Source organism: Tachysurus fulvidraco, chromosome 4, assembly GCF_022655615.1.
Source record: "Tachysurus fulvidraco isolate hzauxx_2018 chromosome 4, HZAU_PFXX_2.0, whole genome shotgun sequence".
Lineage (NCBI taxonomy): Eukaryota > Metazoa > Chordata > Actinopteri > Siluriformes > Bagridae > Tachysurus > Tachysurus fulvidraco.
The window spans coordinates 24,175,139-24,200,277 of record NC_062521.1 but is presented as its reverse complement, the minus strand read 5'-3'; the positions used below and the strand labels follow the sequence as shown (position 1 = coordinate 24,200,277).

The following is a 25,139-nucleotide window of genomic DNA, read 5'->3' as shown; positions in this document are numbered from 1 at the left end:
TTCATTTGCTCCTACACACTTCAGCGTAGGGTCTAAGTGGGTCAGCAATACAGCAGCAGGATCACCTCTCCAGAGGGGACTAATAGACGAAAAAAAAAACGAAAGTGCAAGAGAACGTATAGCACTGCAGCACAGCAAGTTCCTCATTACTACCACCCTGTTTACACCAGCTATAAAGTGTTATTGGATTTTGTGTTGTGTTCAGCAGTTTGTATGGGAACAGAAACAGAGTGAAATAACCACATGGGGCGTGAAGAGAAAGCAAGATCAATTCATCTTTTATGGTGCCAGAGTAGCCGCAGGAGTGTGAAACCGTATGGGAATATTTCCATAAGTAATGTTTTACTGGAATTTATTTGAGTCCTTGATTTGTTATGTGATATTTGGGAACAGGAAACTTTGTTTGTTCTGTCATGCTTATCGTAGCAACCCCATACACTCAGACTCAACAACTGGTCTGTTAATTCATCATTATTTATCTGACAAAAAAAAAAGAATAAAACACACCACATACTGTAAGTGTTTAATTCATCGAACACCAAAATATTTCAGAAAATACAATTTTAGTTGTTATTAAAGCACACAATGCTGTAGTACTTATCATCAGTACCAAGACACATAATATAAAGGATTGTTGTGAACCAAGTCATCACTTTATTGCTGCTATATTCTTTGCCCCACCACAAAATTATCACAACAAAAAGAACAATAAAAAATGCAAAATATCATTTTACAGAGAAAGTAGAAATACAAAGAATTCAGTTTTTCAGGCTTTTTCATTTTAGAAAACCTGAAAAATATCTTTACCACTGGCACTTAAAGGTGGGGTCTCCGATATTTGGGAAATGCTTCAGAAAACTGAGCCACCAAACAAAACAAAAATCAAAACAAACGTGTAGCCAATGAGCAGAAAGGGGCGGGTCTTGTCAACACGGGCGGAGAGAGAGTTTTCAGTGCGCATGTGCGCATATTTACAGATTCGAATTTCCCGAGTCAATAACTCCTGAGCTAAACGCTGTTACTACACAAATAACACCTATTTTCTATCGTAGTAATGTAGAGAGGCAGCTACAACCGTAGCTGGCAACCGTTTTGTGTAGTAACAGCGTTTAGCTCAGGAGTTATTGACTCGGGAAACTCCAATCTGTGAATATGCGCCAACTTCCTGCTCCTTCAGTTCTCTCCAGCGCTGGAAAGCTGATCCTATATTAACACGGGTCCTAGTTTTTGCCTTATCGTAAGCCTTTCTTCACTTTCTTTCTTTTTATCCTCCATGTCAATGACATTCTGCTAATGTTACACATGCGCACTGAACACTCTCTCCGCAGTATATTGACAAGACCTGCCGCTTACTGCTCATTGGCTACACGTTTGTTTTGATTTTTGTTTAGCTTGTCGTCCCGACTCAGGTTTCTGAAGCATTTCTCAAATATCGGAGACCCTACCTTTAAACACTGAAGCACGGTTACAAAGCAATGACACTGGAGACTCCTTCCAATGTTTCACCATATTAACAATTACACAGATTGGGTTATAATCTGTTTATGCTGCATTTTCTCCAAACAAATGCCTGTAAAAAAAAAAAAAGAAGAACTGTAGAGATTTTACTATAGAACAACAAAGTACTTGAATAAACAGAACTACTATCAAAGCTGCAGTTACAGACAATTATTTGTTTTCCTTCCGTGTTTCTTCAATGCATCTTTGCACTGTACAATGATGATGGAAAGGTTTTTGAACACTGAATTAATTTGTGAGTAAAATAACAAAAACTGCATATTACATAATAGCTCAGGTGATGGGATTTAATGGTATACAAGTGCATAACAACTTTATATCCCAACTGTATACACATGGGGATGTAGTAGCTCAGTGGTTAAGGTGATGGGCTGGTCGGAAGGTCATGAGTTCACAACCCTGGGCCACCAAGCTGCCACTCCTGAGCAAGGTCTTTAACCCTTAATTGCTTAACGTCTTTAATTAATAAAACGTCTTTCCTTAAATCTGACATACAGCACATTCCTTTGTTTATTTAGTGTCACTGATATCCTGCTATTTTAGTATGCAGTAACCAAGGTTTAAAATAGAAAATAAAAATAAATAAATAAATAAACCACCATTTTACTTTAAAGGGTCGAATGTCAAACCAACCTGATGCCTCTTAACACTCGTGTCACCGAACGTGTTCGAGTAAACATCTCTCGGTCGAGTGAAATGGCTTAGGGCGAGTGTTTAACAAAGCCTTTTCTGACGGCATCAGACTTCACACATGACGTGGAGCAGACACAGAGAAATGCACTAAAACATCAGCGATCAGTCTCTCTGCCGAAGGTTTTATGGAAGGCTGTCTGGAAAGAAAAAAACGAAAGCAAACTTGTCATTCATTCGGCTCTAAATACGTCCTGGGTTTAAGATGTTTTCCGTTGACTCAGCTGACATCGAATACAATGTGTCCGTGAGGACTTTAACAACAACAAAATAGGTTGCATGTGTGAAAAGATATGTGGACTGGTGCTGGTGCTGCTGTGGTTTCACGCAAGAAAGAAAGAAACAATACATTGTCGCCATGGTAGCTTTTTAGCAGCGCTTTAGCTTTTCAGTAGTGTAGACTGTGGGGAACATTAATTCAATGTTTCCTCCAACTGTTTTTATGCACAAATGGGATGAAGCAGGAATGTACGCAAATGGATCAGATGTGATAAACAAGGTATAAAACACTGTTGGTGTGCTGTTCTGGGAAAACGATCAATGGTCAGTGTGACGTGGCCAAATGTATGGAGGACATACTGATACCGCCTGGAGATTGGTTATTTTCCAGAAACAGCACATGAATTGTTTTATTCCTCTTAAGCCACAGTAATAAGATATTTTTTTTAGAACCACACAAACACTTTATCCAATTTAACACTTTTTGGTTAATGAGAATAAGGATAAAGACCAAGTGATGCCAGACAAATTCTGACAAACAAATTAAGTTTGTGTGTGTCCATGATAGTGTGTTTTACAGAGACTCCTTTTATTACATTCCTGTTCCTTCATAAAATACACAATACGATTTACAGGTAGGGGGAGACGGTGGCTTAGTGGTCAGCATGTTCGCCTCACACCTAGAGGGTTGGGGGTTCGATTCCCGCCTCCAACTTGTGTGTGTGGAGTTTGCATGTTTTCCCTGTGCCTCTGGGGTTTCCTCCAGGTACTCCGGTTTCCTCCCCCGGTCCAAAGACATGCATGGTAGGTCGATTGGCATCTCTGGAAAATTGTCCGTAGTGTGTGAGTGTGTGAGTGAATGAGAGTGTGTGTGTGTGTGCTCTGTGATGGGTTGGCACTCCGTCCAGGGTGTATCCTGCCTTGATGCCCGATGACGCCTGAGATAGGCACAGGCTCCCCGTGACCCGAGGTAGTTCGGATAAGCGGTAGAAAATGAATGAATGAATAATTTACAGGTTCCTTTTAAAAGTTTGTACACATTTTACACCACAAATAAAGTACAAGACTTGCCAGTACAAGAAACCTGTCTGTCCATGAGCACTTAATTTACACGACAGTATCTATTCCAGTCAGCAGGTGGCACGGTTGGTATACAGGCATTGGACAGTCTATTTTTTCATTGTAAAAATAATATGTAATAATAATGCAACTATAGGTAAGTCAAAGTCTCAGGGGCCAGGCCACTCATCCATTTCAACCCTAGCTATGCCCCTGGACCCACCAAAAAAAAAAGAGAAAACAACCACTGACATAGCACCTAACTTAAAGGTGGGGTGCACGATGTTTGAAAAATGCTTCAGAAAACTGAGTCGGGCCGACTAACAAAACAAACGTGTAGCCAATGAGCAGAAAGGGGCGTGTCTTGTCAATATGCGGCGGAGAGAGTGTTCAGTGCGCATGTCTATGAAAGATTGACAAGGCGGATACCTGCCGTTACCTCTGCCTCGGGTTCTAGGTGTTGAATGTCATCTTCTGCGTGAAACAGAGCTAAACCTTTCATGGAACAACACACAGTACTACAAAAACACATTTGTATTACCATAGTATTACTCATCTAGTTCATTTATTGATAAAAATATACCCTTGGTCAGCTGCCCCAGCAGGTTCTGCCATAATAGTTGCCTGGGTTACGTATGTATGTGTGGGAGGAGCTATCAAAACAGGGGTGACACCCATTTGGGTTAGCGGCGTGTTTGTTTAGGTGATTTCAAATGTCAACATTGCCTTTCACACATCGTGCACCCCACCTTTAACTAAAAAACATAATGCATTAAGACATCACGGTCATAAAAATATTCTCTAATCTAATAAAAGGTGCTGTTCCTAAACTTTTACTTCCTTGCTAGTTTGTTTTGCTAAACACGCAGCCTAGCAACAGGATTGGCATATAAGCATTAGCATAAAAGCCCAATAGTTTTATATATACAAAAATAAAGGAGCCAAAGGACATTCCTGCAGTCAGCATGCCAATTGCACGCTCCCTCAAAACCTGCGACACCTGTGGCATCGTGCTGTGTGATAAAAACTGCACATTTTAAAGTGGCCTTTTATTCTGGCCAGCCTAAGACACACCTGTGTAATAATCATGCTGTCTAATCAGCATCTTGAGATGCCACACGTGTGAGGTGGATGGATTATATCGGCAAAGGGGAAGCGCTCACTAATACAGATTTAGACAGATTTGTGAACAATATTTGAGAGAAACAGGCTTTTGTGTACATAGAAAAAAAGTCTTAGATCTTTGAGTTCAGCTCATGAAAAATGAGGGCAAAAACAAAAGTGTTGTGTTTATAATATAGAAATGGGACGCTTTTGAATGTTTCATGACGACTATGATCCAAAGCACAAAGCAAAAGTTTGACCCCTCCAATGGCTAGGGAGTGGCCATATGGAGTGACCATCACAGGCTCCTGACCTCAATATCATTGAGACACTCTGGGAAGACCTCAAACGTGAAGTCTATGCAAGACAACCAAAAAATCTACAGGAACCAGAGGCATTTTGGCAAAAGGAATGAGCAGCTATACCACCTGAGAGAATTAAAGACATGAAGAACCTCATGCAAAATTATTACAAATGACTGCATGCCATCATTGATGCTAAAGGGGGCAATACACTTTTGTATAGGAAATATTTCCTTATATTCTTCTTTATATATGTTTGTGCAATTCTGTTATGCCTAACATATTAATCTCAGTCCAATAAGAAATAAAATAAATTTGTTTTACCTTCTCACCGTTTTTTTTTTTAATACATAAATGGTACACATCTTGCAAATTCTCCCAAGATATACAAACATTTCAGCACAGCTATTTATCTAGACATTCACACTCAGAAGTCCAGAGTAACACTGCAGTGTTTAACACCTGTGGTGTTTGCTTTCTCCTTCAACCTGCTCCACCACGGTCACCCCCAAGGCCACATGAACACAAGATAGAAATCCTTTTATTTTCTCAACTAAAAATTCCAGTCATTTCAGTAACATAAGATAGATAAAAACTGTTATTTATATGTGCTGTAGAATTTTAACCGGGCATGTGAATTGACCCGGATTTTTATTCCTTGTCAAGGCGCATACCAACCGGCGGAAATCTTAGAGTTTCTACAGCGTCTTGTCTCTCTTCATGGACTTTAACCTTGCTTAATGCACGTGTCTGCTCTTTTGATAACTAAATTAATACTAAAAAGAAATCAGATTGGTTTCCTTATGCCCTCAAGCCTTTACACAACATTAAGCTTAAAAAAAAAGAAAAAAGAAAGAAAGTATATGGTGCAGAAAATCATCCTGTATGTTACAGCTCTGCAGGCAGATGACAGATGTCCTTGTTGATGATAGACATCAGAGGAGGATGGTGATCAGAATCAGACACAAAGGCCTAATAAATTCTGTATAAGGTTTTCCCAACAGAAAGAAAAACTCAAGCCCAAAAAATCCTGACACATTTTATATCAGACTTGTGGCATGAAAATAATTAATTTGTCTCTACAAATTAAATATGTTTGATAAATAGATATCTATTTTACCAGCAAACTGTAACACCAGTGTACTGGCGAACACTCCAGCGCACTGGCGAACACTCCAGTGTACTGGTAAACACTCCAGTGTACTGGTAAACACTCCAGTGTACTGGTAAACACTCCAGTGCCCTGGTACACTGGAGTGTTTACCAGTGTAAAATCTGCCCATTTGTATAAATGAGATAAATGTAAGTCACCCTGGATCAGTTCTGGGTAAGACTGGATCATTCAGACAAGAAATGAATGGTGACTTAAGCACTCTTCACAACCATGGTGAGCAGAAAAGCATATCTGAACAAGACAAATGACAGAAAGAAAAAAAAAAGAAAGACAGAAAGAGAGAAAGACAGAAAGACCCACAAACACTTAAGACCTGCAACAGTTGGTCTACAGCAGATGTTGATTAAAATGTGTGAGCTAAGAGAATTTGCCCATTAGCATAGAGCCAGCAAACCATATAAAACCACTTTACTCAGAATATATGGCCTAATTTAGCTGGCACAAGCCTCTTCTTTTAAGTGCAAAGTACAGAGAGCTGTATAAGCTCGGGCAGCGCTTGCAGAGTTATAGCGTGTTTGCAGCCCACTGGAGGGCATAAATCCCTTAAAGTTGCTCCTGCAGAACAGACGGCTATAAAGTGAAGCAGAGCAACATGCTAATGGAAGGAGATTCTATCATCCACTCACGGGTTCACCAGAGCAGCAAAGTAAAACCTCTTACCATACAGCAAGAGCGGTTGAGTATAAAAACAGGAAACAGAAATGGGGAAAAAGTTTCTTTGGATTACCTGGAGTTTGGTAAGCGTAGGTCTCGGACCTCCTACAAAGCGCTCTTGGGGTGGAGCAGGGCTTTCCTGCTCTGATTCCAGGCAATGAGGAGTGTATGCTTGAGTGGAGCACGGCTGTGGCACCTGCGGTCTGAACAGAGCAATCCCACAATTCTCTGCGGCACGGCGGACCCCTGGCACTTCCTGCACACGGTGGTACCAGCGCAGCAGCAGAGGGAGCTGCATCAGGACATGAGGAGCATGATTCTGTAGAGAGATCTGAAACAAACAAAGCATAAACTGACCATTAGAGACACCGGAGCGCATATCTATCCCAACGTCTAAGCAAACTTACAAGAAGTGAGCGAAGTAAAAAGGAGATTGTTTTCATCCATGTGAAAATTTTCAAGGTTCTGTTAAAAAAAAGACAGTCAAAAGGTTATAACCTGCACGATATTATACATCATCATATAATTTGCACCAAATTCCCTTAAAATATCTTTTAAACAGGAAAGAAGCTACTGAAGAAAACGGAGACTGTTGGCCTTGCTGAGACCCTGACACTGTCTGGATCCATTCCAAAATCTACTCATTTCCTCTGCAAAGAGAACTCGATATAAATCCTACACACGGTCCATCAGTCTTTCTTGGAGTACAGTTTTTTTTTTAAATAAAAATCTCCGATGAAGAGGAGAGGAAAGGAAAGGAAAGGAGAATTGTAAATAAAGAAACAATAATAATGATAAAGCTTAAGATAAAGTTTAAAAAAAATGTATTGTCATTGCAAAAATACATAGCTGAAGCAGCACATAGCGAAATTAGACGTTTCTCATGGTGCTACTTAGAATAAAGACAAAGCTACATAGAACAACACAGAGCTAAGGATTTAAAGTTAGTCCTAGATACATAAAGTGCATCTGTGCAACCTGGTGCAAACAGTGTGAGACAAAAGATGAACAATACAAGACGTTACACAAAAGCAGCACTGACCGGAGTATATATATTCACATATTTTATATATATATATATATATATATATATATATATACACACACACACACACAGTACATGTGCAAGAATATAGGAATGAACACAATATAATAGCAGCAGTTATTTGAGGTATTGTAAATGAGTTGAACAGCAATTGACTGAATGTGTAAGACAGCATGTAAAGAGTTTGATATGGAGGTGCTGTAGACATGGATGTATACTGGATGAGTGTGTATTTGATGCAGATCAGTGCAATCCACACAGTTGAGTGTGTGTGTGTGTGTGTGTGTGTGTGTGTGTGTGTGTGTGTGTGTGTGTGTGTGTGTGTTTACAGTAAAGTTCAGTTGTTGAGTCGTCTGATGGCTTGTGGACGAAACTGTTACACTGTGTGGTCGTGAGGCCCGAATGCATCGGTAGCTTTTTCCAGACAGCACGAGAGAGAAGAGTGTGTGTGGGGGGTGTGTGGGGTCATCCACAATGATGGAGGGAAGAGAGACTTCAATGAACTTCTCAGCTGTCGTCTCTGTACGCTGCATTGTCTTGCAATCTGAGACGGTGGGTGCAATTCACCAACCAGACAGTGATGCGGCTGCTCAAGATGCTCTCCCTGAAAAACGTAGTCTGGATGGGTGGTAGAGACGCTTCTGGGCTTTCTTGGTGATGGGGCTGGTGTTGAGCGACCAGGTGAAGCTCTTTGCCAGATGAATGAAAAGATCTTAAAGATCTCTACGGAGGATTTGTCAGTGTTCGATTAATAATAATAATAACAACAATAGTAAGGAGAAGCAAATAATAAAGAGGAGGAAGAAGAAAAATGTTAAAGAAAGAAAGAAAGAAAGAAAGAAAGAAAGAAAGAAAGAAAGAAAGAAAAACAATCTTGAAAGGTCTGATTAGGGATTATATTATTTTATATAAATAATAATATAATAAAGAGTTAGAATATTTACTGGGATCAGTTGGGTATTCAAATCTGGATGATATCTTAAACACTTATACATGGTATTCTGTGGTAAATAATTCCTAAATATGAGAAATTAGATGACATACAGGTTACTGAAATGACTGGATATAAGATTTGAGAAGTGAACTATATTTTACAGAAGTGAAAGAGACACAGGCAGTGTATAAAGCAGCATCATAGTGAAGGTCTAACCAGAGACGCACAGAGACGCAGAGATGCGTAATTAATCCATCAAAGTGTCATCAACTACTTTATCACCCCTCCCTCTGACTATCCCAACAGACAAAGAAAACAAAGATGAAGAGAGGAAGAGAGAGAGAGATGAGAGGAAAAGAGGAAGAAAGCCAGGAAGAGAGAGAGAGAAAGAGATGAGAGGAAAATCTGTGTGACACTGCTCAGAGAAAGAGATGGTGGGGAGAGGTGTGAAGAGAGAGGTGGGGAAGGAGAAAGTGAGGGAGCCAGGAAAAGAGAGAGAGAAAGAGGAAATGAAGCGTGAGGGAAAGGGGTTTGTAGAACTTGGTCTAAAGATAGACAGATTGAGATCATGAGAAAGACAGTAAGTGTTTGCAGGAAATGTGGGGGGAAAAAACAGTTTTTCTGAATAATGCAGAAAATCCATAATTGATCAGAAATTCCTGGATGGTTTTTTTAACTCCACATCACTGCATCCTGAGGTGAAACATACACTCCAGTTCTCCTCACACTTCCCACAATAACTGATGGCACTCACTTGTGTGATCTTCTAGCATGTTTACACACAAAATGACAAACAATAAAAGAGCAACAGCACATTCAGTTTAACCATCTGAACAAAATTTAATTCTGCTCTCTGCTCGGCATACTGCTCTCCGCTCGGCATACTGCTCTCCGCTCGGCATACTGCTCTCTGCTCTCTGCTCGGCATACTGCTCTCTGCTCTCTGCTCGGCATACTGCTCTCTGCTCGGCATACTGCTCTCTGCTCGGCATACTGCTCTCTGCTCGGCATACTGCTCTCTGCTCGGCATACTGCTCTCTGCTCGGCATACTGCTCTCTGCTCGGCATACTGCTCTCTGCTCTCTGCTCTCTGCTCGGCATACTGCTCTCTGCTCGGCATACTGCTCTCCGCTCGGCATACTGCTCTCCGCTCCGCATACTGCTCTCTGCTCCGCATACTGCTCTCTGCTCCGCATACTGCTCTCTGCTCTCTGCTCGGCATACTGCTCTCTGCTCGCCATACTGCTCTCTGCTCGGCATACTGCTCTCTGCTCTCTGCTCTCTGCTCGGCATACTGCTCTCCGCTCGGCATACTGCTCTCCGCTCGGCATACTGCTCTCCGCTCCGCATACTGCTCTCTGCTCCGCATACTGCTCTCTGCTCGGCATACTGCTCTCTGCTCGGCATACTGCTCTCTGCTCGGCATACTGCTCTCTGCTCGGCATACTGCTCTCTGCTCCGCATACTGCTCTCTGCTCCGCATACTGCTCTCTGCTCGGCATACTGCTCTCTGCTCCGCATACTGCTCTCTGCTCCGCATACTGCTCTCCGCTCGGCATACTGCTCTCTGCTCCGCATACTGCTCGGCATACTGCTCTCTGCTCGGCATACTGCTCTCTGCTCGGCATACTGCTCTCTGCTCGGCATACTGCTCTCTGCTCGGCATACTGCTCTCTGCTCGGCATACTGCTCTCTGCTCGGCATACTGCTCTCTGCTCGGCATACTGCTCTCTGCTCGGCATACTGCTCGGCATACTGCTCTCTGCTCGGCATACTGCTCTCTGCTCGGCATACTGCTCTCTGCTCGGCATACTGCTCTCTGCTCGGCATACTGCTCTCTGCTCGGCATACTGCTCTCTGCTCGGCATACTGCTCTCTGCTCGGCATACTGCTCTCTGCTCGGCATACTGCTCTCTGCTCGGCATACTGCTCTCTGCTCGGCATACTGCTCTCTGCTCGGCATACTGCTTGGCATACTGCTCTCTGCTCGGCATACTGCTCGGCATACTGCTCTCTGCTCGGCATACTGCTCGGCATACTGCTCTCTGCTCGGCATACTGCTCTCTGCTCGGCATACTGCTCTCTGCTCGGCATACTGCTCTCTGCTCGGCATACTGCTCTCTGCTCGGCATACTGCTCTCTGCTCGGCATACTGCTCTCTGCTCGGCATACTGCTCGGCATACTGCTCTCTGCTCGGCATACTGCTCTCTGCTCGGCATACTGCTCTCTGCTCGGCATACTGCTCTCTGCTCTCTGCTCTCTGCTCGGCATACTGCTCTCCGCTCGGCATACTGCTCTCCGCTCGGCATACTGCTCTCTGCTCCGCATACCGCTCTCTGCTCCGCATACTGCTCTCTGCTCCGCATACTGCTCTCTGCTCTCTGCTCGGCATACTGCTCTCTGCTCGGCATACTGCTCTCCGCTCGGCATACTGCTCTCCGCTCGGCATACTGCTCTCTGCTCCGCATACTGCTCTCTGCTCCGCATACTGCTCTCTGCTCCGCATACTGCTCTCTGCTCTGCATACTGCTCTCTGCTCGGCATACTGCTCTCTGCTCGGCATACTGCTCTCTGCTCTCTGCTCTCTGCTCGGCATACTGCTCTCCGCTCGGCATACTGCTCTCCGCTCGGCATACTGCTCTCCGCTCGGCATACTGCTCTCCGCTCCGCATACTGCTCTCTGCTCCGCATACTGCTCTCTGCTCCGCATACTGCTCTCTGCTCCGCATACTGCTCTCTGCTCCGCATACTGCTCTCTGCTCGGCATACTGCTCTCTGCTCGGCATACTGCTCTCTGCTCCGCATACTGCTCTCTGCTCCGCATACTGCTCTCTGCTCCGCATACTGCTCTCTGCTCCGCATACTGCTCTCTGCTCTCTGCTCCGCATACTGCTCTCTGCTCCGCATACTGCTCTCCGCTCGGCATACTGCTCTCTGCTCCGCATACTGCTCGGCATACTGCTCTCTGCTCGGCATACTGCTCTCTGCTCGGCATACTGCTCTCTGCTCGGCATACTGCTCTCTGCTCGGCATACTGCTCTCTGCTCGGCATACTGCTCGGCATACTGCTCGGCATACTGCTCGGCATACTGCTCTCTGCTCGGCATACTGCTCTCTGCTCGGCATACTGCTCTCTGCTCGGCATACTGCTCTCTGCTCGGCATACTGCTCTCTGCTCGGCATACTGCTCTCTGCTCGGCATACTGCTCTCTGCTCGGCATACTGCTCGGCATACTGCTCTCTGCTCGGCATACTGCTCTCTGCTCGGCATACTGCTCTCTGCTCGGCATACTGCTCTCTGCTCGGCATACTGCTCTCTGCTCGGCATACTGCTCTCTGCTCGGCATACTGCTCTCTGCTCGGCATACTGCTCGGCATACTGCTCTCTGCTCGGCATACTGCTCGGCATACTGCTCTCTGCTCGGCATACTGCTCTCTGCTCGGCATACTGCTCTCTGCTCGGCATACTGCTCTCTGCTCGGCATACTGCTCTCTGCTCGGCATACTGCTCTCTGCTCGGCATACTGCTTGGCATACTGCTCTCTGCTCGGCATACTGCTCGGCATACTGCTCTCTGCTCGGCATACTGCTCGGCATACTGCTCTCTGCTCGGCATACTGCTCTCTGCTCGGCATACTGCTCTCTGCTCGGCATACTGCTCTCTGCTCGGCATACTGCTCTCTGCTCGGCATACTGCTCTCTGCTCGGCATACTGCTCTCTGCTCGGCATACTGCTCGGCATACTGCTCTCTGCTCGGCATACTGCTCTCTGCTCGGCATACTGCTCTCTGCTCGGCATACTGCTCTCTGCTCGGCATACTGCTCTCTGCTCGGCATACTGCTCTCTGCTCTCTGCTCGGCATACTGCTCTCCGCTCGGCATACTGCTCTCCGCTCGGCATACTGCTCTCCGCTCGGCATACTGCTCTCTGCTCTCTGCTCGGCATACTGCTCTCCGCTCGGCATACTGCTCTCCGCTCGGCATACTGCTCTCCGCTCGGCATACTGCTCTCCGCTCGGCATACTGCTCTCCGCTCGGCATACTGCTCTCTGCTCCGCATACTGCTCTCTGCTCCGCATACTGCTCTCTGCTCCGCATACTGCTCTCTGCTCTCTGCTCGGCATACTGCTCTCTGCTCGGCATACTGCTCTCTGCTCGGCATACTGCTCTCTGCTCTCTGCTCTCTGCTCGGCATACTGCTCTCCGCTCGGCATACTGCTCTCCGCTCGGCATACTGCTCTCCGCTCGGCATACTGCTCTCCGCTCCGCATACTGCTCTCCGCTCCGCATACTGCTCTCTGCTCCGCATACTGCTCTCTGCTCCGCATACTGCTCTCTGCTCTCTGCTCCGCATACTGCTCTCTGCTCCGCATACTGCTCTCCGCTCGGCATACTGCTCTCTGCTCCCTGCTCGGCATACTGCTCTCTGCTCGGCATACTGCTCTCTGCTCGGCATACTGCTCTCTGCTCGGCATACTGCTCTCTGCTCGGCATACTGCTCTCTGCTCGGCATACTGCTCTCTGCTCGGCATACTGCTCGGCATACTGCTCTCTGCTCGGCATACTGCTCTCTGCTCGGCATACTGCTCTCTGCTCGGCATACTGCTCTCTGCTCGGCATACTGCTCTCTGCTCGGCATACTGCTCTCTGCTCGGCATACTGCTCTCTGCTCGGCATACTGCTCTCTGCTCGGCATACTGCTCTCTGCTCGGCATACTGCTTGGCATACTGCTCTCTGCTCGGCATACTGCTCGGCATACTGCTCTCTGCTCGGCATACTGCTCGGCATACTGCTCTCTGCTCGGCATACTGCTCGGCATACTGCTCTCTGCTCGGCATACTGCTCGGCATACTGCTCTCTGCTCGGCATACTGCTCGGCATACTGCTCTCTGCTCGGCATACTGCTCTCTGCTCGGCATACTGCTCTCTGCTCGGCATACTGCTCTCTGCTCGGCATACTGCTCTCTGCTCGGCATACTGCTCGGCATACTGCTCTCTGCTCGGCATACTGCTCTCTGCTCGGCATACTGCTCGGCATACTGCTCTCTGCTCGGCATACTGCTCTCTGCTCGGCATACTGCTCGGCATACTGCTCTCTGCTCGGCATACTGCTCTCTGCTCGGCATACTGCTCGGCATACTGCTCTCTGCTCGGCATACTGCTCTCTGCTCGGCATACTGCTCTCTGCTCGGCATACTGCTCTCTGCTCGGCATACTGCTCTCTGCTCGGCATACTGCTCTCTGCTCGGCATACTGCTCGGCATACTGCTCTCTGCTCGGCATACTGCTCTCTGCTCGGCATACTGCTCGGCATACTGCTCTCTGCTCGGCATACTGCTCTCTGCTCGGCATACTGCTCGGCATACTGCTCTCTGCTCGGCATACTGCTCTCTGCTCGGCATACTGCTCGGCATACTGCTCTCTGCTCGGCATACTGCTCGGCATACTGCTCTCTGCTCGGCATACTGCTCTCTGCTCGGCATACTGCTCGGCATACTGCTCTCTGCTCGGCATACTGCTCTCTGCTCGGCATACTGCTCTCTGCTCGGCATACTGCTCTCTGCTCGGCATACTGCTCTCTGCTCGGCATACTGCTCGGCATACTGCTCTCTGCTCGGCATACTGCTCTCTGCTCGGCATACTGCTCTCTGCTCGGCATACTGCTCGGCATACTGCTCTCTGCTCGGCATACTGCTCTCTGCTCGGCATACTGCTCTCTGCTCGGCATACTGCTCTCTGCTCGGCATACTGCTCTCTGCTCGGCATACTGCTCTCTGCTCGGCATACTGCTCGGCATACTGCTCTCTGCTCGGCATACTGCTTTTCTCCCTGCTCCACTTACTGCTCCACTTACTGCTCCCTGCTCCGCATACTATTCTGTTCCCTACTCCGCATACTGCTCTCCGCTCCGCATACTGCTCTTCTCCCTGCTCCACATACTGCTCCCTGCTCCACATACTACTCTGTTCCCTACTCCACATTCTGCTCTGCTCCCTGCTCCACATTACTGCTCCATATTCCACATTCCGCTTTACTCCACATTCCGCTTTACTCCACATTCTGCTCTACTCCCTGCTCCACATTACTGCTCCATATTCCACATTCCGCTTTACTCCACATTCTGCTCTGCTCCCTGCTCCACATTACTGCTCCATATTCCACATTCCGCTTTACTCCACATTCCGCTTTACTCCACGTTCTGCTCTACTCCCTGCTCCACATTACTGCTCCATATTCCACATTCCGCTTTACTCCACATTCCGCTTTACTCCACATTCCGCTTTACTCCACATTCTGCTCTGCTCCCTGCTCCACATTACTGCTCCGCTCCCTGCTCCACATTACTGCTCCATATTCCACATTCCACTTTACTCCACATTCTAGACATTCCAATAAATCTTTCTGCTCATGCTTTTAAACCTTATCAGATTTTGTAATGATTTTCTGCTCCACTGCAGTAACAGTGTTCACGCACTGACTTGTCTGCACACTGGAATGATTTCCCCTGAGATCATTTACCATTAGTAACCTTTAAAATAACTTCAAATGTATAGATTACAGCAAACCTACAAGTGTGTTTTATCAGACTTTACAGCAAGGATTAAGCCCTGAATACATAGTTCACAGAGAGAGAAGAAAGAAAGAAAGAAAGAAAGAAAGAAAGAAAGAAAGAAAGAAAGAAAGAAAGAAAGAAAGAAAGAAAGGAGCTAAATGGGAAACAATGTTCAATCAAACAAAATTGAAGCCTAAGTTGGCTAAATATCAGTCAGAATGATTATAAGTAATTATAAGTAATAAAATGATCAGTCTACACGTTTACACACTTTTGAAAACATCAGAGCTAATAAAAGCCTGAGTGTATTATTAAAGTACCACTTCCAGTCTGGTGTGAATCCCTTCCTCAGTGGGAACTCACTCCTTCTGTTAGATGTTCAGAGCTTCTGACACGAAGAGATGTGTGTGTTTCATTTACTCAGACACTTTTATCCGCAGCAACACATCAGTGAGACACGAGGCATAAAGCTCAACAGCCCAGGCTTCCAGGCCAAACTTCAGCGCTGCCCTTCTGAGATAAAAGCTAGAGTCTGACAATTTTGTTGAAAGTGAGTTCGGACATATTTGGGTCATATTCTGCCATATAGATAGAGTTACAGCTGAGATGTCCTCATTTGGAGGAGGACACGTTCCTGCTGGAGTCTCCACCTGACCTGCAGTATAAAACCACAACTAATTCTCTCTCGCTCTCTCCATTTCTCTCCACAAATCTTTCTCCCACCCTCCATCTTATAATCCCTCCATCTTTCTTTTTCCATCACTTTCTCCCTTTTTCTCTCAATCTTGATTTCTCTTTCCCTACATCTCTCTTCCTTATCTTCCATTTCTCTTTCATTCTCTCCCTGATCCCAATGCACTTCTCCTGCCGTGACTCGTCTCACTCGTCTCACCCTACAGACCTGCTTGATTCCTCCTGCTCCTCTTCTCCCACTCTGTTCATCGTTTCTGCATCTCTGGATAAAATTCCCATCGATATACCCAAAACACTGCACTTTCCTACCGTAGCCTTAAACCTTCTGAGAGTCTGAACAGAACAGAAAGAAAGAAAAAAGAAAGCAAGAAAGCAGACTGAACTGATCTTTTAGATGCATGATAAGATCATATATAATCAAATAATAATGTGAGCTTTAACATGTTTTTCCATTTAATTTCTTTAGTCATATCATAAACCTAAGTTTCGCTTTCTAACCAGTTGTAGAAAGTTTTGACTGGTTCAGTCTCTATCCTGACCGCATGACTGCAACATGCCCACAGTGGAATGGCAGGACCACCCCGGAGCAGAGTGCTTATCTCACCTGAGCTGTCCTGAAAAAAGTAGCTCCAAACGCACCTTTAGTACGCTCTGAGTCCCAGCTATGTTTATGCATGGAAAAGGATTTCAACACACAGGTAGAAAACTGTTATAATAGCACCCACACATCCATCTATCCATCTATCTATCTAATATATATTACCATACATACACACACCTGTGTGTGTGTGTGTGTGTGTGTGCGTGTTCGCCTCACACCTCCAGGGTTGGGGGTTCGATTCCCGCCTCCGGGTACTCCGGTTTCCTCCCCCGGTCCAAAACACATGCATGGTAGGTTGATTGCATCTGTGGAAAATTGTCCGTAGTGTGTGAGTGTGTGAGTGAATGAGAGTGTGTGTGTGCCCTGCTATGGGTTGGCACTCTGTCCAGGGTGTATCCTGCCTCGATGCCCGATGACGCCTGAGATAGGCACAGGCTCCTCGTGACCCGAGAAGTTCGGATAAGCGGTAGAAAATGAATGAATGATTGAATGAATGAATATATAAACAACAAACCAAATCAAAGTTTTGAACGACAGCATCAGTTCGGCCTCGGACACGATTCTAGGTTGAAAAAAAAGATGACAGATGTTTTCAAACAGATGTTTGTCTGTCATTATGACCAGAAATATACTGCACACTCCTGAGCAAATGGCGTTAGTTATACAGAGTGCACACACACGCGTCCAGAAATGTTTTCTAGGGACTTAACGGTAAACATGAAGTGTTCGAAATGAGTAGTATACGTGTTTAGGATGTACGGGATCAAGCTGCTATTATTACAAAATAGTCAGTAGTGTGATGATGTGAAGAGAGTTACTGTTATGAACTAAATTATTTTCCCATTACATGTGGATTGTACGACTTAGAAACCATGGAGACCATGAGTGAACAGTTGATGACTTCCTGGATACATGATTGCGCTTTTTGACCAAATAGTACACAGTTAGAAAAAGTAGATTTTTCATAAATCGCCCTATCCGGTGTCACCAGCATGAGCGTATTTATAGAACGGGGGTATAAAAGCCTTTATTATCGCACAGTGGAATTCTTTTCTTCACATACCCCAACTAAGGAGGTTGGGGTCAGAGCGCAGGGGCAGCTATGATACAGCGCCTCTGGAGCAGAGAGGGTTGAGGGCCTTGCTCAAGGGCCCAGCAGTGGCAGCTTGGCCGATTAACAACCCAGAGCCTTAACCAGTTGAGCCATCACTGCCCCAACATGGTTATTTTATTATAGCTCCGCACTTCTGATGACCAGCACAACATGTTAAAAGGCAGCTATCGGAAAAGCTTCCAGCTGACGGTTTAGCTTTGTTTACATCGGAGATCGTTTTAAAACAACTGAACAAAGATGAATTTATTTCAGCTTTAACTCGCTATTCCAGTTCATCAGAAGTTTACATACACCATGTTAAATCTGGTGTAATAAGGTCAGTGCTATTTTGCCCATAATTCCATTTGAAATCCAAGCAACTTTGCAAAGGCCTCAGGAAAACATTGTAGACTCCATATGAGCAATATACAAACAACTGAAGATACCACACGTGTCTGTGGCAATAATTGTGTGCAATTATGATTTAAAAAAATGTTTTTAAAACACACAGAAAACTGGAAAGAGGCACAAGTAACCGCTCAGAGTTGCGCTTGGGTCTGAAAGATTTAACCGAACCACAAAACAAAGGAACGGGTTAAAGGCATGAGGTACAGTGCATCCACTATTAAGAAAGTTCTATACTGTATGGCCACACAAGGAGGAAGTCCCTACTCTGATCATTGCATATAAAAACCAGACTGAAAATTGCATGTGACAACTATGAGCTTCTGGAGGAGTGTTGTCTAGTCAGATAGAGTATAAAGGCTATAATAGAGAGTGCTAGATACAGAGGACAAAAGCATGAGGCTTTTAATTCACAACTGTGAAGCATGGGGGTGGCAGCATCGTGTCAGTGAGGTCTTGGCTGGTTGCTAGAAAAGGTGACTAATGCATGAATAGATCATGATGCATCACGATGAAGAGAAATACTGAAACAACAACTCAAGAGGACATTAGCCAAAAAGCTAATACCTGGTTATGACTGGTTCTTCATGCAGGACGATGATCCTAAGCGGTAAGCAAATAGTTTAAAGAGAGCAAAGTAAAAATATTTGAGTGTACATCACAAAACCCTGATATGAATCATATGAACTGAAAAAGGATGCCTGCAAACCTGACTCAGTTACACCGGTTCTGTCATGAGGAACGTGCACCAGGTCAGGCAAGGTATTCTCAGAAGCTTTGTGGAAGGTTTTACCGAAAGCTTGATTCAAACAAAGCAATTAAAAAGTGATGTAAAAAAAAAAAATACTCGTGTATAATCTGCCCGCTGAAAGTCTGCAGTAAATAAAAGCTGAAACAAATCTGTCTCTTATCCTGCAATTACTTTTATCAGTAGCATAGTTTTTGAACTTTTACATTTGTGCAAATATATTGTGATGTTAAAAAACACATATATGCATACAGACGCTAGTATAAATAATGGTATAATGCCAATTTAGGGTCATTCATTCATTCATTTTCTACCGCTTATCCGAACTTCTCGGGTCACGGGGAGCCTGTGCCTATCTCAGGCTTCATCGGGCATCGAGGCAGGATACATCCTGGACAGAGTGCCAACCAATCGCAGGGCACACACACACTCATTCCAATCAACCTACCATGCATGTCTTTGGACCGGGGAGGAAACCGGAGTACCCAGAGGAAACCCCTGAGACACGGGGAGAACATGGAAACTCCACACACACAAGGCGGAGGCGGGAATCGAACCCCCAACCCTGGTGTGAGGCGAACGTGCTAACCACTAAGCCACCGTCTCTCTACCCCACCCCACCCCCAATTAAGGGTTATTTAGAAAGAATCTGAAACTTATCGTTCACGTAACGTATGTTTAACGTTCCTCTCCACATAGGACAATCAGAAAAACGCATTTATGTATATATTTCACATATATTTTCATATTTCATATTGTTTTTATATAGTTTATACTTTATTTCTCTCCCCCCTTTTGTTTTTATTTATTATTATTATTATTATTATTATTATTATTATTATTATTTTTATCCCAAATTGCATTCCTTTTTCTTTTCATACTTGAACACCGGACAGTTGTAAAAAGCATTTCACTGCATGTCGTACTCTGTATGTACGTGTATGTGACAAATAAATTTTGATTTGATCTGATGTGTAATTAGCAGAAACAATAAATGAGGTAACCACTGATCCCTAACCATATGCTATGCTAAGGGGAAAAAGGATGGCTGCTACGGCTCCTTTCTCTGTGCAACCTTTACTTTGTCTATTTTTACAGACAAAACATTTCCTTTTTCGAGTGAGTGAGTGAGTGAGTGAGTGTTAATATTTTGCATGAACTTTCCATGAGGACAAATTGTCCACTTCCCTCAGAGTACATCTCAGCTACATTAATGGCTCCCGGATGCAACTAACTTGCGAACTTGACACACCAAGAATATCTTGGCTGCTCGTGTCCATACAGGTATTGGTGGAAAGTGTGTGTGTAACGTGGGCAATCAAAATAAAATGGAAAAAATAAATGCCACCTTTCTGAGGTGAAATGAGCCAGAGGAATTTTCTTTTACCAGAAACTGATGGATGCAGGGCAGAAGCACCACATCAGTGAGCGTGAAGTAAAGCCCCTCTGCGAACACATGCTCCAATTCTGGAAGCTCAGTCGTCTTCACTTTCCTTACGTCAGAGCTCTCCCTTGTGGTGGGAACGGGTGGAGCTCCGGACACAGACAGTTTAGCCAGAGCTGCACTTATCTCTACACCACACTGGTTCTGAGGATCCTCCTGCTGGCTCTCAGATGGCTGAGAGTTCCTCTCAGGGTTCATCTCAGGGTTCCTCTCAGAGCTCTTCTCAGACGTCTTCTGCTGTTGAAGTTTGTGACGTCTTAGTTTGTCATCGTTGTGCACCTTGACCGGCTCGGCCAGGCGGTGCTCCAGCTGGAGGAGAGCGGAGGGAAGATGGAGTCGCGCCTCTGCCGGGTTACATAGGTGATCCTCTACCGCTGAGGGAATGTCCAGCTCACACAACCTGGTCCAGCGGCTCACCTGTCACGGGAACGAGGCATAGTCATTTACAGTTCCACACATAGAGGGTTTACAATATAATAGAAAGGATCATGCAACTAAGCTGCTAATTAATATGCAGCTGAGAAAGTCATATTATTAATTAAATAACTAATGCTGTTAAAGAAAAATAATCAATCATCCAAAATGGTAAATAAACAGCACTAAACTTCACCATACAACAATTATGTGTTTAAATTTGTTAAAAAAAAAAAAGAGCATGTATTTTAAATGCTCCAATTTTGTAAATAAAAGCATGTCTTTTCTTCTGTTTAAGAGAAACGTCCACTATTCAAGTCCCTGTGTCCTCTTTGCTTTTTTGTCTCACCTCAGCGCAGGCCTTCAGGCAGGTGTTCTTGAAGCCCAGCAGTGAGGCCACGTCTCTGCGTTGAGGCTCCAGGCAGCAGGTTGTCTGGATGATGTGTCTGAGCACCACAGCCAGTCCGGCTCTGCAGAATCGCCCGTTTGGCTCCAGCACAGCTGGCAAACGACATGCCGCTACCAGGGCTGGAGCCTCAGTCCTCTTCACTTCAGACACAGACAGGCTCTTTGGAAGGGATCCTGCCAAAGCCTCTACACTGCCAGGCTGATCTGAGACCAAGGAGACCTGGAAAGACTTGCACTCAGTGTAGGACAGAAGGAACAGGGCAATGGAGGAGTGTAGCGGAAGAACCGCAACTCCGCCGACGTGATAGACCTCCAGAAAAAGGCTTGATTGCTCTGGGTTTATGTTTGAGTGCTTCATTCTGATCTGATGTATCAGCAATTTGTAATGGAGCCTTGAGTTGATCCTAAAAACAAAAATAAAGGGAATTTACTCAGCTAGTAATGTTCATTGCTGTTAATTCAGTTCCAAATACAGACACACATTTTCAGTATAGAGATCACTGAACGTGTGTCTGTATTTGAAACTGAATGAATTTAATACTGAATTGGTGTGACATGGTAATGCAGAGAATAGTTATGCTGCCTCACATCTCCAGGGGCCCTGGTTTGATCCAGAGTTTCAAATAAATAATAATTTATTTATTATTATTATTATTATTATTATTATTATTATTATTATTATTATTATTATTATTCTTTTATGCTTTTTAGTTCTATTGTTTATTTTATATTGTTTGTACAGCACTTTGGAGAACACCTGCTGTTTTAAAAAGGTGCTCTATAAATAAACTTTGATTTGATTTGATTTGAAGGCAAGTCCAAAAGCTTTTATTGTCACTTCAACTATATATAGCTGTTGTACACAGTGAAATGAGACAACATTTCTCCAAGATCATGGTGTTACATAATACAAAGACAGAGCTATAAGGACTTAGTAAGTTATTCCTAGATACATAAAGTGTATCTGTGCAACCTGGTGCAAACAGTGCAGGCACAAAATACAGCACAAAAAATACAAGAAAATACACAAAAGACAATACACGAACAGCACCGACCAGTGTAAATAATGTGTTATTTATTGAATGTGCAGATGTACTGGAATTGTAATGTATTGTGTGAAATAGCAATCAACTGAAATGTGAAAGACAGCGTGTGCAAAGAGCAAAAAACTGTGCAATACAGCATGTAAACAGTTTGATATGGTGGTGCTATGTACATGGATGTATACTGGAAGAGTGTGTAGTTTGCGCAAGTGTGTGTATGTATATAGTTTCCTCTTTCCAAAAACATGGTTACACTGCTTTGAATGGCTACAATCTGCATCACATTCTAGATGAATTCTCTTACATCATGCCTAGAGTTCCTGGGATAGGCTCAGGATCCACCAGGGTAAAGTGCATACTGGAAGCATGGATACATGGATGGGTGGAAACATGGATGGATGGATGGATGGATGGATGGATGGATGGATGGGTGGGTGGATAAAAGAATGAACTTGAATGTAATTTATTATATGTAATATACATCTGGTTTCATTTCAAGCCACCCAAAAGCCAGGATTAATACAAAATAATGGAAAAGACAGAGATTATGACACTAACTAGAGTCCAGCATGACACTGAAAGTCTGTTCAAAGCCAGCAAACATCTAAAACAATTTATTTGCCTATTTTGGTTCACTTTTAGGACGATTTACATTGAAACACCATTAGTAAACATTACAAAACCACCAAACACCAAACAGACCTCAAATTCTGTCTCATTTTGTTTCTCAGCAGTTTGTCATGTGAACATCACTAGTGATCAATATAATGTAAACAAACAACGTTCAGCCCGTATAATTTAAGCCAAACAAAAGACAAATAGATGTTTTAGTAACTAATATGTTTACCGATGGGATACTTACAGTGTTTACAAAACCGCTGTCAATAAACTTTGATTCACGTGGAGTACTGGTTGGAATTGCGTGTTACATAAAAAACACACCGACTTGCAACGAAATACGGCGAAGAGTTCCTAGCGTCTATCTATCTTTTACTCATATATTCCATGTTTGTAAGCTCAACCATTTAATTTTTTTGGTTCTTTGTTAAATTTATGCTCAGAATTTCACATTACATAAAACTTCCAGATCATAAAACCAACAATATTCAGCTTCTTTGCCCAAAAATGTTCACACCAGACTCAAGTACTCCTCGTACCTGAACCTATTCTATAACTTGAAAATGTCTTCATCTAGTGGCCATACCATGTCATTGCTGCACAATTTCATCCACAAGAGCTTAAAAATGATAGATTTTTAATACGTGTTTCTTTAGACTTTTTTCATTTATTTAACGTACCTTTCATTAGGAGTGTAAAATCTTTTAAAGGAATAAAATAATAATAAAAAATCCTATTATGAGGGCTAAAATCTGTGTATTTTATAAACACTGGGAAGTTTCATGTCATAAATCATCTCAAAAACTATATCATAGTCTTCATATCATCTCTAAATATGCCATATGGTCAAAAGTCAAGGACAATCACCTTAATATAAATTAATATAAAAGTTGATTCACAATTTAATCTGATGTCTTCCGTTCCTTTCACCGGATTGACAATTCCCCTGTCTACAAAGTGAGCGCTGAGAAGACATGATTTGTCCAGTTTAGTGTCCTGCACAGAGCCCTGAATTCAACCTTACCATCTGACACACCATCATGTCTGACCCAAATAATAAATCAAATAATAGCCATGGTCCCAATTTAGTGGAAAGCCTTCCCAGAAGTGTGGAGATTGTTACAAAAGCAGAAGGTTTAACAAGGATGATCATGCATTCACAAACCTGTGGCCAAATAGTGTATATCGAAATCTTTATATCATCTCTAACCATATTTAATCCATTGGTGGACCACATTGTTAGACACATGTTCAAGTATTGTAGGCATACATACATGTATGTATGTATGTATGTATGTATGTATGTATGTATGTATGTATGTATGTATGTATGTATGTATGTATGTATGTATGTATGTAGACTCTTTTCAGCAGCTAATGGTCATCTGAAATGAAAGTATAAAATAAAGGCAATAAATAAAGGCAACCTCTTGCCCCTCAGTAAATTTAAGTCAAGTCAAGAAGCCTATTTGCCAATAATTCATACAATTTATATCCCTTTATAGTTATATATCAACTGTGCTGAACCATCTTTAAGTCAGTTCCTGTTATTATTTACATTACAGAAGCTATAAACACATAGCCTTTTTTTTCTCTTTCTTTCTGACCAATCAGAATCGAGAATTCAACAGGATCAGGGTAGAAAATAATATTTTACATTGACTTATTCAGTAATTGTCGTGGCAGTGAGTCCAGATTTTTCTTCCTCCCATGAAGAGCATCTCTGATTCACAGTAAGACCCATTGAACAGGAAATGTGAGAGCAGAAGGCTGGAGGCGCACTTCCTCCTCATTCACTCTGAGAGCTCAATAAGGTAAGAACCAACGCTAAATACAAATCCATATAAACTACCTTTTGTACAGTTATGTATGTTATTGCAAGCAGAAAGATGCATTAGATGATACAATTACTATAATATACGTTATAAGAGCGCGCTCTCGTCTTTGGCTGTGCGCAAAATGCGCATAAGGGCAAACAGCAAAAATACTGGATAATGAATGATTAAACCTAAAGAAACCTGAAACACGAGTTGCAAAAGAAAAGACACAGTAGTAAATAACATTAGAACAGCAGTTTCAGGGCCAGAGTTGGCAGAACCTGTTGCTATATATGACAGTAATATGCATTAAGTCGTGTGGGAAAACACAGGTGTACCCCATATTTAACTAAATGTCCTACCATTACACGCATTAATAGATCAATAGATTAATAGAAACACTAAATTGCAAGTATTTTATGCTATTTATCTACTTTATTACTAAAAAACAATCTTCTAAAAATACCTTATATTACGCATGGATAAATGGCTGTACGTATAAGTGAAGCACGCATGTGCAGAAAGATTTTTACATTTTAAATTCAAATTGAAATTTTGTCACATACACAATCATACACAATAAGGCATGTAGTGAAATGCT

At 43.6% G+C, this 25,139-nt stretch overlaps 1 protein-coding gene across 3 annotated transcripts in view; it reads right to left on the bottom strand.

Moving 5' to 3' along the window:
- Positions 1-23,255, bottom strand: part of gstcd (glutathione S-transferase, C-terminal domain containing) — a 112,716-nt gene extending 89,461 nt beyond the window's left edge. Inside the window, exons 1-4 of one of the 3 annotated variants that reach the window (XM_027146014.2) lie at positions 22,966-23,255; positions 21,002-21,464; positions 20,182-20,655; positions 6,794-7,051 (exon numbers count right to left, since the gene is read on the bottom strand). In XM_027146014.2, coding sequence (XP_027001815.1) covers positions 6,794-7,051; positions 20,182-20,655; positions 21,002-21,418 — 1,149 coding nt within the window. In that variant the 5' untranslated portion in view covers positions 21,419-21,464; positions 22,966-23,255. The remainder of the gene's footprint in view (positions 1-6,793; positions 7,052-20,181; positions 20,656-21,001; positions 21,465-22,965) is intronic. The other 2 variants (XM_027146012.2, XM_027146011.2) reach the window with 2 other exon arrangements.
- Positions 23,256-25,139: the final 1,884 nt, after the last annotated feature.